This window comes from Nicotiana tomentosiformis, chromosome 2, assembly GCF_000390325.3.
Source record: "Nicotiana tomentosiformis chromosome 2, ASM39032v3, whole genome shotgun sequence".
NCBI lineage: Eukaryota > Viridiplantae > Streptophyta > Magnoliopsida > Solanales > Solanaceae > Nicotiana > Nicotiana tomentosiformis.
In genome coordinates, this window is record NC_090813.1 from 130,669,886 (window position 1) to 130,683,111 (window position 13,226).

General features: G+C 34.4%; 1 protein-coding gene and 1 long non-coding RNA gene across 3 annotated transcripts; both read left to right on the forward strand.

The window, feature by feature from the left end:
- Positions 1 to 1,584: 1,584 nt before the first annotated feature.
- LOC104094695 (mitogen-activated protein kinase kinase kinase 5-like) lies at positions 1,585 to 6,759 on the forward strand. 2 transcript variants are annotated; one of them, XM_009600671.4, is made up of 10 exons: positions 1,585 to 2,615; positions 3,198 to 3,782; positions 3,939 to 4,026; positions 4,364 to 4,426; positions 4,519 to 4,682; positions 4,764 to 4,839; positions 5,065 to 5,124; positions 5,203 to 5,328; positions 5,784 to 5,993; positions 6,080 to 6,759. In XM_009600671.4, exons 1-10 carry the CDS (start codon positions 2,134 to 2,136, stop codon positions 6,149 to 6,151), a joined length of 1,926 nt encoding a protein of 641 aa, XP_009598966.1. In that variant the 5' UTR covers positions 1,585 to 2,133; the 3' UTR covers positions 6,152 to 6,759. The 2 variants fall into 2 exon arrangements, with proteins under 2 accessions (XP_009598966.1, XP_009598965.1); XM_009600670.4 differs by having other exon boundaries at positions 1,588 to 2,615; positions 3,195 to 3,782.
- Positions 6,760 to 7,587: 828 nt separating this feature from the next.
- On the forward strand, positions 7,588 to 8,232 carry LOC108944868 (uncharacterized). The gene is made up of 2 exons (XR_001969003.3): positions 7,588 to 7,861; positions 7,967 to 8,232. It is a non-coding gene; the product is annotated as an uncharacterized lncRNA (long non-coding RNA).
- The last annotated feature ends 4,994 nt before the right edge of the window (positions 8,233 to 13,226 follow it).

Genomic DNA, 13,226 nt, shown 5'->3' on the forward strand with positions numbered 1-13,226 from the left:
TATGTACATGGGCTAAATGTAAAAGATTATGTCTTTAAATTATATAGATCGCTGTTGCATATCAATTAAATAATTTTACCTTGTTATATTCTTCATCATTGATTTAAATGTTTATACTTTAAATTTGCTTGACATTTTCCTGCTAATTGTTTTACCTGTTTAATTGAAACTTGGTTTCTTTTATTCTGTGCATTATTTGAAGGTTGATTTTCTTTAAATTAAATATTATTAATATGAATTATTCGACATTTTAAAATTGATAATGAAGCAACGTATTAAAATTTTAAAATATTATTTTGTTGAGTTATTTATTCCCGAATATTTTTGGTGAGATTTTCGTACTCATTGTGATGGAGTCGTAAGCTCTTTATTGTGGAAAAATATTATTGTTGAATTATTTTGGCATAAGCCGTGAGTTCTTTATTATGAAAAAATATTGTTGTTGATTTATTTTGGCAAATTGAAATATTTGGGCACTTGAGGTATAAATTTTGATATATTGTGATATTGATACGCATGCGGTGGTATAAGGTTTGGGTGTTGAAACGCATGATAAGGGTGGCTTGATACGCGTGGCTAGCAGGAAAAACTACTAGAAGTCATGTGGTGTGATAAGGATGGCTAAAATACGGGATGTTATTTCGAAAAAAATATTTTCTTTAAAATAAATTGTGAAGGCTCCCGCGGTGATATAAGGAAATAAGATGTTGTGAATTTATTTATGATTTGGGACTACGAGGCGGTACTTCGGGAGTGCCCTTGTTGAAATTAATTTATGGTCGCAATTGCCTTTGATTATTGTTGTGATTTTCCTGAAAGTTGAAAAGAATTATATTTTGTTTCCACGAGGTATTAATTACCATTATTTAGTGTAATTAAATGATTACATACTAGTTGATTCATTTCCATTGTCATTTTATCTTATTATATCGTTAAACATTTTACCATGTCATTATTTATTTTTCAGTAGGGCCTGACCTGACCTGACCTCGTCACTACTCTACCGAGGTTAGGCTTGGCACTTACTGGGTACCGTTGTGGTATACTCATACTATGCTTCTGGACATCTTTTTGTGCAGATCCAGGTACATCTTACCAGCCCAGACATCAGTGAGTTACCTATGTACGGAGACTTCGAGGTATATCTGCCAGCGTCCGCAGACTCCGGAGTCCCCTTCTATCATTATCATGTTGCTTCTTTATTTTCTTTAAACTTTGATATATAGAGATATTGAGGATAAATTCTTAGAAGCTTGTGACTTATTTCTACCGATTTTTTAGAGTTGTAATTGTTTGAATTGTAGTTTATTTATTTCAGATACCTATTATTATTCTGCATAAATAGACTTACCTAGTATTAGAGACTAGGTGTCATCACAACCTCCTACGGAGGGAATTTGGAGTCGTGACACCTTGATTTTCAAAGTATAACCAATTAACTTAAGTCCAAATTAGAACAAGTTAGTTGTATTTGGAGAATGTATTTGACTTTAGGCAGAAATAACAAAAATGCTCTAGAATAAAATAATAATAACAATCGAAATGGTTGTTATTTTGACCGTAGGATAATGATAGTTGTCCTGTCTCCCCTTTCGGGTGCCAATTACGTTGTAGTCGTCCTGCTAAATATACCCCCCATTATTATCCTATCCACCTTCTACCTTAATCCCTGTCCATTGCCTCCTTCCTTCTCCATTTTCCGTGGTTCTTCTTAAAAGATTACTTATTTGATGTTTAGGAAAAAAACTTATTGATTTTGAGGTTTATATGCTCTTTGAAACTATCATTTTCTACATTTATCAGATTAGTTTGAAACGATCATTGTCTACGTAGTTAAATAATTGATTTGATTGATACCGCTTTCTGATTTTCTCTCGAAACACCTTCAGCTTTCCAGTTTTTAATGATCGCCTCCTGCATTGAACGCATTACGTGATCGATCAATCTAGCTGGATGCAAAGGGTTCAATTGATGTTTATTCCTCGAAAAAACTGTATTGCATAATTAAGAAGGATGGAAAAGAATCTTTTTCTCCGTACATAAGAAAATATTCAAGTGTAGCTGTGCGAGCGGTACAAAAATTGCTTTAGGTCAGGAATTCAACTTTTTCTTGTGTTCCACGCGCTGCATGCAATGCATTGGTGGCAGAGCGCTTTCTCGTCTTCTTCCTCACGGGCCTCGTCCACCAGAAAAGTTCATTCCGACGATAGCGTCATCGTCACGCGCGGAAGCAGCCGCTGCATCCTGAAAGCGGCTCTATTCGGTAGCCGTAACCGTAGCCGTAATATATCCCGTAGGAAGAAGCACCAACACCCTGCTGGGAATCACAACGACGTCGTAGATGAGTGGCGTTCTCATTGTTCGTACGAGAATTCATCGGGCAGGAGTTCGTCGGAGGTTCGTCCGCCGCCGCAGCCCCTCCCTTTGCCGGACTTAAAGGTGCTGCTCCGTCAAGACCCTAATTTGGTTCACGGCCCCAGTGTCCCATTGCCTTCGCCTAGAGAAGGAATTTTGAGTCATAAAGTTGGAGAGGAAACAGAAAGGGATAAAGAAAGAGAAAGGGCGGATGTTTTTAACGGTGACGCCCATAATAATGGTGGAACAACACGAGAGGGGTATGTGAAATTTTGCTCAATGCACTTAGCTTTATTGTTTTTTGATTTTGCTCAAATGTGTCTCTTTTTTTTACCACTTCAATTTCTAATGACATTCATGAATGATTCGGACAGTACATAGTTGTCAACAGTGATCATATTTTGAATATTTCTCCAGAGTATATTCATAACTGACTTTATCTAAATTGAAATGGAGACGCAGTAGATCAAATGGAATACTTTTGCTCAGTTTCTCTTCTGTCATGTTCTCTTCTTTTCCTGTTTGGGTAGAAATTTGCAAACTTAAATCGCATTTAATTAAATGAGATTGTCTAGTTTATTAGTAATTGGTATTTCTCTTACAAAAGAGAAGGAAAAGGAGTAAAGTACAGGGGTTGCTTCCCTAGGGATGTAATGGAGTTCATTGTTACAGTTGTATTTTGCCTTTATTTTCGATTCACTTTCAAAGTTTGCAAACAAATTTTGATACACAACAATGAAACTTTTTCTTTTTCCTCTAGGCATAGCTAGCAATTAATACTCATTTGTAGGTTTTAGATTATATAGACCTAATGTTTTTGTTCTTTGTTTATATCTCAGTAGACTATTAAGCCAAGATGGTCGAAAGAGAACAGAGCAGTCTGGAACTCAGTTGTCCAGGAAAACACCACCTCAGAAGCTGCTTGTGCCAGAAAGAATTGCTCCTGATTTTTGGACAAGTGCTCCAACTAGTCCTTATGCAAGTCCGGCGCGTAACCAACTGAAAAGTGGTGATTTTATAATTAGTCCTCTTTTCATCACACCCCCTGGTGTTTTCCAAGTTTGGTCTGCACCTGAAATGCCTTCTTCAGATACCCCTCATGGTTTAGGATTCTATTATAACAAAGCTTTTAGTGTTGATAATTCTCCTCTTCATAGTCCAAGATTAAGTCCTCAGCCAAGATCCAAGAGTCCAAGTGGACCTGCTTCACCTTTGCATCATCCATTACCAAATGATCAGAACTCAATGGCACGTCGTGAGAATTGTGCTCAAGGCAATGTCCATCCTTTACCTCTTCCTCCTTTAGCTATCCCTCCCGTTTCACCACCTACTCCGAATATAGATATAACACCTGTTAAAGGCCAATGGAAAAAAGGAAAGCTTATTGGACGTGGGACATTTGGAAGTGTTTACGTAGCATCAAACAGGTATATAAATGATCTTGATGGATGTCGTTGCATATATGTATGATGCTATAGCATGTAAAATTACACTGATTGTGAAATGCATTTTACATTGTTCGTGTATATAACTTGAATCCTTCAATCGTTCCTAATGTGGCTCCATGATTTGTTCTTAACCAGAGAGACAGGAGCTTTGTGTGCGATGAAAGAAGTTGAATTATTACCAGATGATCCAAAATCTGCTGAGTCTATAAGGCAATTAGAACAGGTTATATTACCTTCATTGTCCTTGCTTCTTAGTCGTTGAATACTTAGATTTTGTGTATTAATTTTGATTAGTCCTAACACAAATCATTAATGGCTAAACCTGGCATTGATTGAAATTCAAAGTGGGGAGTTTCCATAGCTACATGTGATATTTTACCTACAATAAAAACTTAGTCGATATAGGAACTGAAAGGGGAGAAGTGAGGAAAAATAAAGGTCATTTTTCATGAGTGCTTGAAGCTGAATGTCATTTGAATGAACACAATCTTTTGTCACATATGTTACAAGTTTGAATTGGTTTCAGTTTTTTGTAATCTCTATTCCTTATGTTGGTGTAGGAAATTAAAGTTCTCAGCCAGCTCAAGCACCCAAACATTGTCCAGTATTATGGCAGTGAAATTGTAAGAATTTACTTTTCAGCAACTAAGTTATAAACTTGACTCATCCATGTATGTAGTCCTCAATATAAGTCTTTTATTCTTTGACACTGCAGGTTGATGACCGCTTTTACATTTATCTAGAATATGTTCATCCCGGTTCTATCAATAAATTTATCCAAGACCATTGTGGAGCAATTACAGAATCTATTGTGAGGAATTTCACTCGCCATATTCTCTGTGGGTTAGCTTACTTGCACAGTAAAAAGACCATTCACAGGTAACAGCCAGACAACGCAACTGTGATAGATAAAAGATATAGTATCTTCTGAAGAACAAATTGGAAATTTTTTCTGTATAGGGACATAAAAGGGGCTAATTTGCTTGTTGATGCTTACGGGGTTGTCAAGCTTGCAGACTTTGGGATGGCTAAGCATGTAAGTTAGTGTATCTCAAGACATTTTTCAATTTGCACATTTTTTGTGAGTAAAGAACGGGGTTTTATTCTGTAGAATATAATGATTAACCATATATCTTTGTGCTTTATTTTGTTGTCACTCTAAGATTTACAATAGAAAGATCTTAGACTGACAGATTGGCTGTTGTTGCCAGGCTGTTGTCTGTGTTATATTTTTCGTTGAACATTAAGTCTTGTTATGCAGTTAAATGGGCACTCAGCTAACCTCTCTTTAAAAGGAAGTCCATATTGGATGGCCCCTGAGGTACTTTCCTTCAAACAGCACATCTTCCTAATTATGTTCTCTCACCTCCCACAGCTTATCTCTTTCTGTTACCTGCAGCTCTTGCAATCAGTTATGCAGAGGGATAATAGTAGTGATCTTGCCTTAGCTATTGATATATGGAGTTTGGGTTGTACTATAATTGAGATGCTGAATGGAAAACCACCTTGGAGTGAATATGAAGCTGTAAGAACTTAATTTCTGCATTTTTTGTATTAACGCGTTTCTTGAAATGCTCTCTTAGATTAACAGGGCGCTAAGAACTTAGAAAATAATGATTAATCATGTTAAATTTTGCTGCATCGAGGGGTCATATAATTTTGTTATTCTCACATATCTGATTTCTGCCAATGTACCTCTTTTTTTTTTTGTGTCTTTGGCCATCTAACAAAGAGTTAAAGATATCTTTCACTATGTCGGGAATTGCCTTTGATTAAACCTCAGAATCAAGTTACTGATCTATAAAGTCATAATTTGCTGTTTGAATTTTATAGTATCAGCATCAGTCCTTTTTTGAACTTTATTTTTGAAGGCTTTCTTTGTATAATTTCACTAAATGTAAAGAGCAAGATCATGCAGTACAATATTAACCGATTACAATCTTTCATGTTGACTCTATCATTTAAATTTAACTATTGCAGGCTGCAGCAATGTTCAAGGTTCTCAAAGATACTCCACCAATACCTGAAACATTGTCACCAGAAGGGAAAGATTTCTTGCATTGTTGTTTCCGGAGAAATCCAGCAGAGAGGTCATCAGCTAGCATGTTGCTAGAACATCGATTTGTGAGACTCTCACATCAGCCAGATGTTCCTTCTTTTGTCCAGCAACTTAATGGGATAAGATTGACAGTATGTACATTCAGTCCCTTCTCCTCCCCTTCTTCGCTTTCCTTTTTTGTTGGTTCTGTGCCTTTAAGCCAGTGTACCTATGACAGGAAAAGTTGCATTCTCAGAGAGAGCAGCTAAGTTATAAACTTGACTCAGTGCATGTATCATTAGAGAGATAGCACACAAGGAGCTGGCAAAGAAAAAAACATCGCGATCCAAAGAATGGCATGCTCGGATGGTGCAAATTGACTTTAATGTCTGCCGACTTAATCTTTATGCCTGATTAAGACAGGCCAGCAATAACATCATTCATATTCTAACATAAACAATGGCAACGCGTTATTTTGCTCGTTCAACTCTCATGGGCCTCCCCAGTTCATCCTCATTAAAGAACAATGGCATTCTGGGCCGACTACTACAAGTACATATGCCCATCTAGTGCGGTGGTTTGGAAGCAAGCTACCTCGGCTATCTTCCGAAATAGTAGTACTCATCTTTATTGATGTGGTTTTCTAAGGAGAGCTTGACTAGTGAATACATTGCAGACCTTTATCAATGTGCTTCGTAGGTAGCTCCCGGTTTGGAGCCAGGAGATACTCTCATACTCTCCCTCAGCAATGTCTAGAACTTGAGGGGAAGAAACTTGTGTATAGTCCAGGGAAATTGCCCTGCAGACCTTGGATCTTACATGTAGAATTTGTGTATTACTAACAAAAAATGGAGCTTCAACGACAACTATACAGATGCAATGACAGAAATCAAAGATATTGAAATGCTTTAGAAGTTACATGAGTTAACTATCAATCTTTAAAGTATTTCCTGATTGCTTATTGTGTAATGCAAAGCAGCTGAATGAATTCTACAATGCAAAGCTGAGACAAACATATACGTCACAAAAACTGCACCGCTATCCAAGGAGTTGGGGTCAACTATATGAATCCTCACTGTCTACGTTGCTCTATTTCTCTATTCCAATATTATTTGACAACCTATAACTTTCCATGTGCTTTAGTAGGTTTAGTATCTACAGCAACCCAGTGCTCTTCTGTATGAATACTGTGCCGCATGCTCTCAGATTCTGCAGCTTCTTCCACGGTTTGGCCAAACTATCCATTATAGCAAGCTATCATATTCTCTGTTACTTTGCGTCAAAGTTTTAATATGATTGATCAGCTTAAAGTAAAAAATGAGATAAATATTTTGCAATCCATTCCACATTATTAACCTCAAGTACAAGGATAAATCAACAATATGTCAAATTAAACATTGTTAGCGAAAGGAATGGGAAATAAAAGGCGAACTACTCCTACTAATTACTGATAAGGGAGGCAGAACAGAGCTTTGATTTTCGATGAATAAACGGATTAATAGGCACACATGAAACTATATGTGTTTTCTATTCAAGAGTTCCAAATCTTTTGTTCGAAAAAAATAAAATTGGAAGTATATAACCATATATAGAAACCAAGAGGTATATTGTCCATAAATAGCTGAAATTATGATTCACCTACTAGTCTTAGAACCTTCTAACGATTGCGTTTGAAAACGTGAATCATGATGGAAGGTGGTCAACTTTTAACTCATTAAGTCCAAGGGCGTCAAATGCGAGAATCATGAAAAGTAAGTAGCATAAAAACGGAAATTTGGCAAGAGTTTGATCTTCTTTCCTTTTAAATCATCTAACCATCCAATCCTTGCACCAATTTACCAAAAAGATCAAATAGCATTCGAACACACACACACACAAAAAATAGAGCAGAGTTTGAGACACTGAGAAATTCAGACTAATAGAGAGGGGGAATGGATCCACCGCAGATACAGGCCATAGACACTTCCACCATAAATTCTCCCCCAATAGAGGATGAACAGGACAAATTTATCAATGAAGGGTATCCCTCTTCTCACTTCATTATATTTGTTCTATTCTTGCTAGTTAATTGGAACCATTTGATCATTACTTTTATCTTTTGAGGAATCCATTTAATTTGCTGCAGTTGTTCTTGCTTATACGATTGCATGGCTAGCTTTTTGGAGGACTTGTGCTGCTGCGATTTCTGCACTTCTTAATTAGGGGATACGTATGCATGTGACAACTACTCTTATATTTCTCAAAAGTTGTTAGATTAAGTAGTTATGTTCTTGACTTGATTTTGGTTAGTACGAAGTTATAGTCTTTGATCTATTAATCTCGCTACTGTAATTTAGTGCCTTGAGATATGCTATTGTTTAATTAATGGAGACATATCGCTTTCTTTCTGTCTGTTTAATTTTCCCAAAATTGAATTAGGCATATATATGATAGAGAATTTGAACCACAGTTGGAGGATTCAATACGAGAAAATAAGAAAGACGACAAGTTGTTATCTTTAGTTTAAGAAGTAATTATCTTCGTAATCACCAATATGATTCAAAATTTCTTCTTTGGTTATCTGATTCTGAAAAATCTTTTTCTTGGGGACCTTCTTTCGATACTTTAAATGGCACTTGCGCCAAGATATAATGTAGGAGTAATAAACCAAAATAAAATATACTTGTTATAAGAAAAATCAAATTACGGTGGATGTCTACTTTTCCTCCATTATCTTCTCAAATTCTTAATGACATATTCAATGACATATTTTTATACTTAATGACATATTCAATGACATATTTTTCTTCACTTTTCATGCCTATATAAAGGCATTGTAATAGATAGGAAAATAAATACAATTGAAGAAGAAATAAGAATCTCTCCCATTTTTCTCTCTATATTTCTTAGCTTGTTTTTCCTTATTCTATATTGTTACTTTGAGTTAAATTTTATAACACATTATCAGCACGAAGTCTCTAACCTCAAGGTTGAATCCCACTTCTGGTAAGGTATATATCGATGATCTATTGTCAAAATTATCCAGATTTTATTCAGAAAAGTATGTAGTGTTACAAACACGTCTTTCTGCTACAGCAACAAGTCTAAGCTTTAAACCAGATAAGTTTGTACCACTATTTAGAATAAGCAATGGTCTGGTTATTAGAAAATTAGTATTTATGTGGCTGCTAATGATGTCACCTTGTTAAATTTTTATGAACCAAATAATAGGTGGCATGCGGTATACTAAATAATCTACAAAATTAAAATTATACTTTATTATGTATGCTTATGGTTTTACCTTATAATACGATTTTAGTATGCCTAGTATAATGAGTATACATTAGTTTACTGTCAAATATAATAATAATAATAATAATAATAATAATAATAATAATCGTAACTATTTTATTTTGATAAGATAAAATATTAGTACAAGCAGTATGTACTACACCAAATTTTTCATTGATAATAGTTCTTATCAAATTAACATGTTGATTCATTTCTATATGGAAAGCATATAGTAGTAGATAGTAGACAGAGATTTGTCCACTATTTTTTTTATTCCCTGATTGACTTAAAGGTTCTGCTATATCTTTTTGTTTTTTTAGAGAGCATAATATTTAGTTTTCACAAAAGTGCATGGTAACTAGTAGTACTATTATTCTGTTTGATACATAATTTTTCCTTAATGTTCTAGTCATATCACTTTCATCTTGAAGTAAGCTTATTGCAGCAAAGACCACATGTGAATTTTCAATATTATTTTGTATTTTCATATATCTGTTTGACACTAATTACTTAGCTGATTTGAGTAAACGAAAGTCTATTGTTGAGAATTATATCCAAATGATATTATGAAGAGTTTAACTTAAGAGGTAAGCATTTCCTTCGTATTTGAAATTATTTTTGTCCTTTGCTATTAATGATATCAACTTAAATGAGTTCAAGTCTTAATGCATAATGAGGGTGAGACATCAGGACCAAGTCTTGATGCTCCATGATGATAAGAGTTGGGTTTGAGTCCCAATTCATTATGGCCTAACATGCCTTTATATTGGTAATATATTGGGTTTGAGTCCCACTATATCATATTGATGATATAATGAGGACTAAAAAAAAATAATATATTTTTTATGAAAATGCATGAATGTTGCCCCACTTGATTTGCTCCATTCTTGAAGTGAATGTGGTAGCGGCGCATAATAAGTCTAAATGAAGACAAGTGGTTGAATAATGAACGTGGGCATTCCAAAGATCAAAATAATAATAATCATCACTATGATTATAAAAGGAGAACAATAAGGGTTCTCAAAATAGTCCTTCAAAATGTGAAGGCAATGTTTACTATCAAATTGATATGAAAAATAATAAAGCACGCCGCTGATTATGATCCATTCCTTGAAGAAAATGTGACTTGCGATAAGTATTGAGAATACAGACTCATTCCTAAAGGTGAATGTGGCAATATATGATGAAAATAATAAATAAAGACATGCAATGCATGATTAGATGAATACCACACAACTCACCTCTAAGGGAGATTTGAGTGAAATAAAGAAAATAAATATTATTGTGTGGTTATATGAATATGTCATTGGTCATGTACATGTGATACGCCAAAAAATATTTGGTGTGCCTTATAAAAGGTTATTAAAGGCAAAATTAAAGCAAGAAATAATTTTGCTTATGATGATTTTGACCATGACAATTTATTATGATATAATTTTCTCCGTAAAGGAGACATTTACCATATGAATGGTGTGACAAAAGATCTTGTAGTACAAAAGTTGTTAAGAGCTATGGAAAAATTAATTTGTTACTATCCGGATGAATAAAATTATTCACGACATTGATATTGTAAAGTCTCAAAGGAAACTTTTTGAGTTTCAAATGTATAAGTCAAAGTGGTTGGCATATTGAGACTATAAATGAAAGGAATATTGAATATCTTCATATTTCTATAATCATAACGGATAAATATGAAAACTTACCCAATTTTCTTTCTATTTGTACTACACAAATATAAGCATGATGATGGAATCATATGTCACAAGTAAACTAGAGGTTTACTGAAACAAATATTAGTTGGCATGACCGGTTGACCATCTCGGTTCAATTATGATGCGAAAAATTAATCGAAAATTACATTGGCATATATTGAAGAAATATAAGATTCTTCAAGAATTCTTTTGTGCTGCTTATTCTCATGATATACCAGTTAAGATTGGGATTGAATCCCTTGATTTCTGGAACGAATAAAAGGTGATAAATATATGGGCCCAGTCACCTTCCATGTGGACCGTTTACTATTACATGATTTTAATAGATGCATCTATTCTATGTTCACATGTGCATTTGTTATCAACTTGCAGTTTGGCTTTTGCAAGATTGATTGCTCAAATTATTATAGCACAGTTCCGGAATATAAATTATGATGATTTATCTTGATAATACTGGTTTAAATCCAAGTTGGTTTAGCAGAAATTATATGCCTCCAATTATATCTATACCATTGGTTATGAGAACAAAACTGCCAAAATAAAATTTGGTTTGTGATGTATTATTTAATATACAACAACACTTATACGCATCTAGCCAAGTTATGATAAGTTCTCCCTATCACAATCGGTTCAGGGTCAGGAACCAAATAATTTTCATCTAGAAATATAAATGTACTATATGATTTAATTATTCCACCACAATGCACAAAGATGGATCCCTAAATATGGCTAGGGATATGTGTTGGTGATCCCAACAATAGGGGGAGAAAATGGGCAGCTGAAAAAGTAATGCATGTAATAAATTATTATGAGTACATCTAGATCCTCGTACTAGAAAATGTGAACTTGAAGTTCAAGTGATAATTCATTTGCAAAATATTGCCAGGCGTATTTGCTGACCCAAAGCTAAATGTCATATTCAGCTGCTAATGTTTCAAATAAAATAAAGTTCATAATGAATAGAGTCTATGGCATGCATGAAGCATAATAGACTAATCGGTTCCAAAGATAAAACTCCTTGAAGAAGGAGAGGAGCAAATGTTCAAGATGGTCATAATAAGGAGGCAAGTGCTCTAGAAGAGTACCACGACATAACACTTCATAAGACCTCATGGGAGAGGCTCGGGTATCTGAAAATAATAAGATAAAGAGATCTCAATAAGTTATGTCTTTATTGGGTAATAGTAGAACCAATATAAAATGATCGTCGACGATATTATTAATATAATGTAGCGCTCAATATTATTAATATTGACGAGGATCTTGAGCTCAAATCTGTCATAAAATTTAGACAGATAAATGATTGGCCAAATGAAAAATACGCAATAAAAATTGATTTTACCTGAAAAATATGAAGTTGGATGGATAGTCCCAACACTTGGAAGTATAAAGCCAGTGGAGGAATAAATGTATTTTTATGCGAAAAAAAAAGGTCAAGTCGATAGACATAAAGACGACTTATGTCACAAAAAGATTTGTAAATATCCTGGCATTGATTATATAGAGACATATTCTCCTATGGTGGATGTCGTCATTTCAGATTTTAATATGGCAATACAAGAAAAACGTGATATGTGTATAATGAAAATCATTGAAGGATTTAAATTATTCTGAAGCATATATTAAGGTTTTCAAGAAATTTATTAAGTAAAGCTTCAAAAATCCTTATATGGATTGAAACAATCAGCGCGCATGTGGTATAATCGCCTGAGTGAGTACCTGTTGAAATAAGGGTACAAGAATGATTCAATTTGTCCTTGTGTCTTTATAAAAAGATCTGGATCTAAATATGTTATAATCGCCGTGTATATTGATGATTTAAATATCATTGGAACTCCTAGGGAGCTTCCTAAAGCAGTAGACTATTTAACGAAAGAATTTGAAATGAAAGATCTTGGAAAGACAAAATTTTGTCTTGGTCTACAAATTAAGTATATGAAAGATGAAATTTTTGTCCATCAATCAGCATACACTAAAAAGATTTTAAAACGATTCTATATGGATAAAGCACATCCATTAAGTACCCCGATGGTTGTGAGATCACTCGATATAAATAAATATCTATTCCGACCTCATAAAAATAATGAAGAGCTTCTTGGTCCCGAAGTACCATATCTTAGTGCAATTGGTGCACTAATGTATCTTTCTAATATTACAAGGCCTGACATAACTTTTTCAGTTAATGTCTTAATAATATATAGCTCTGCTCCTACAAGGAGATATTGGAATGGAATCAAACACATATTGCGGTATCTAAAAGGGACTACCGATATGGGATTATTTTATGGCAACGATTGAAGTCCCGATCTTGTTGGTTATGCCGATGTTGGGTATTTATCTAACCCACATAAGGCTCGATCTCAAACAGGCTATGTGTAATGACCCAACCAGTCATTTTAACTT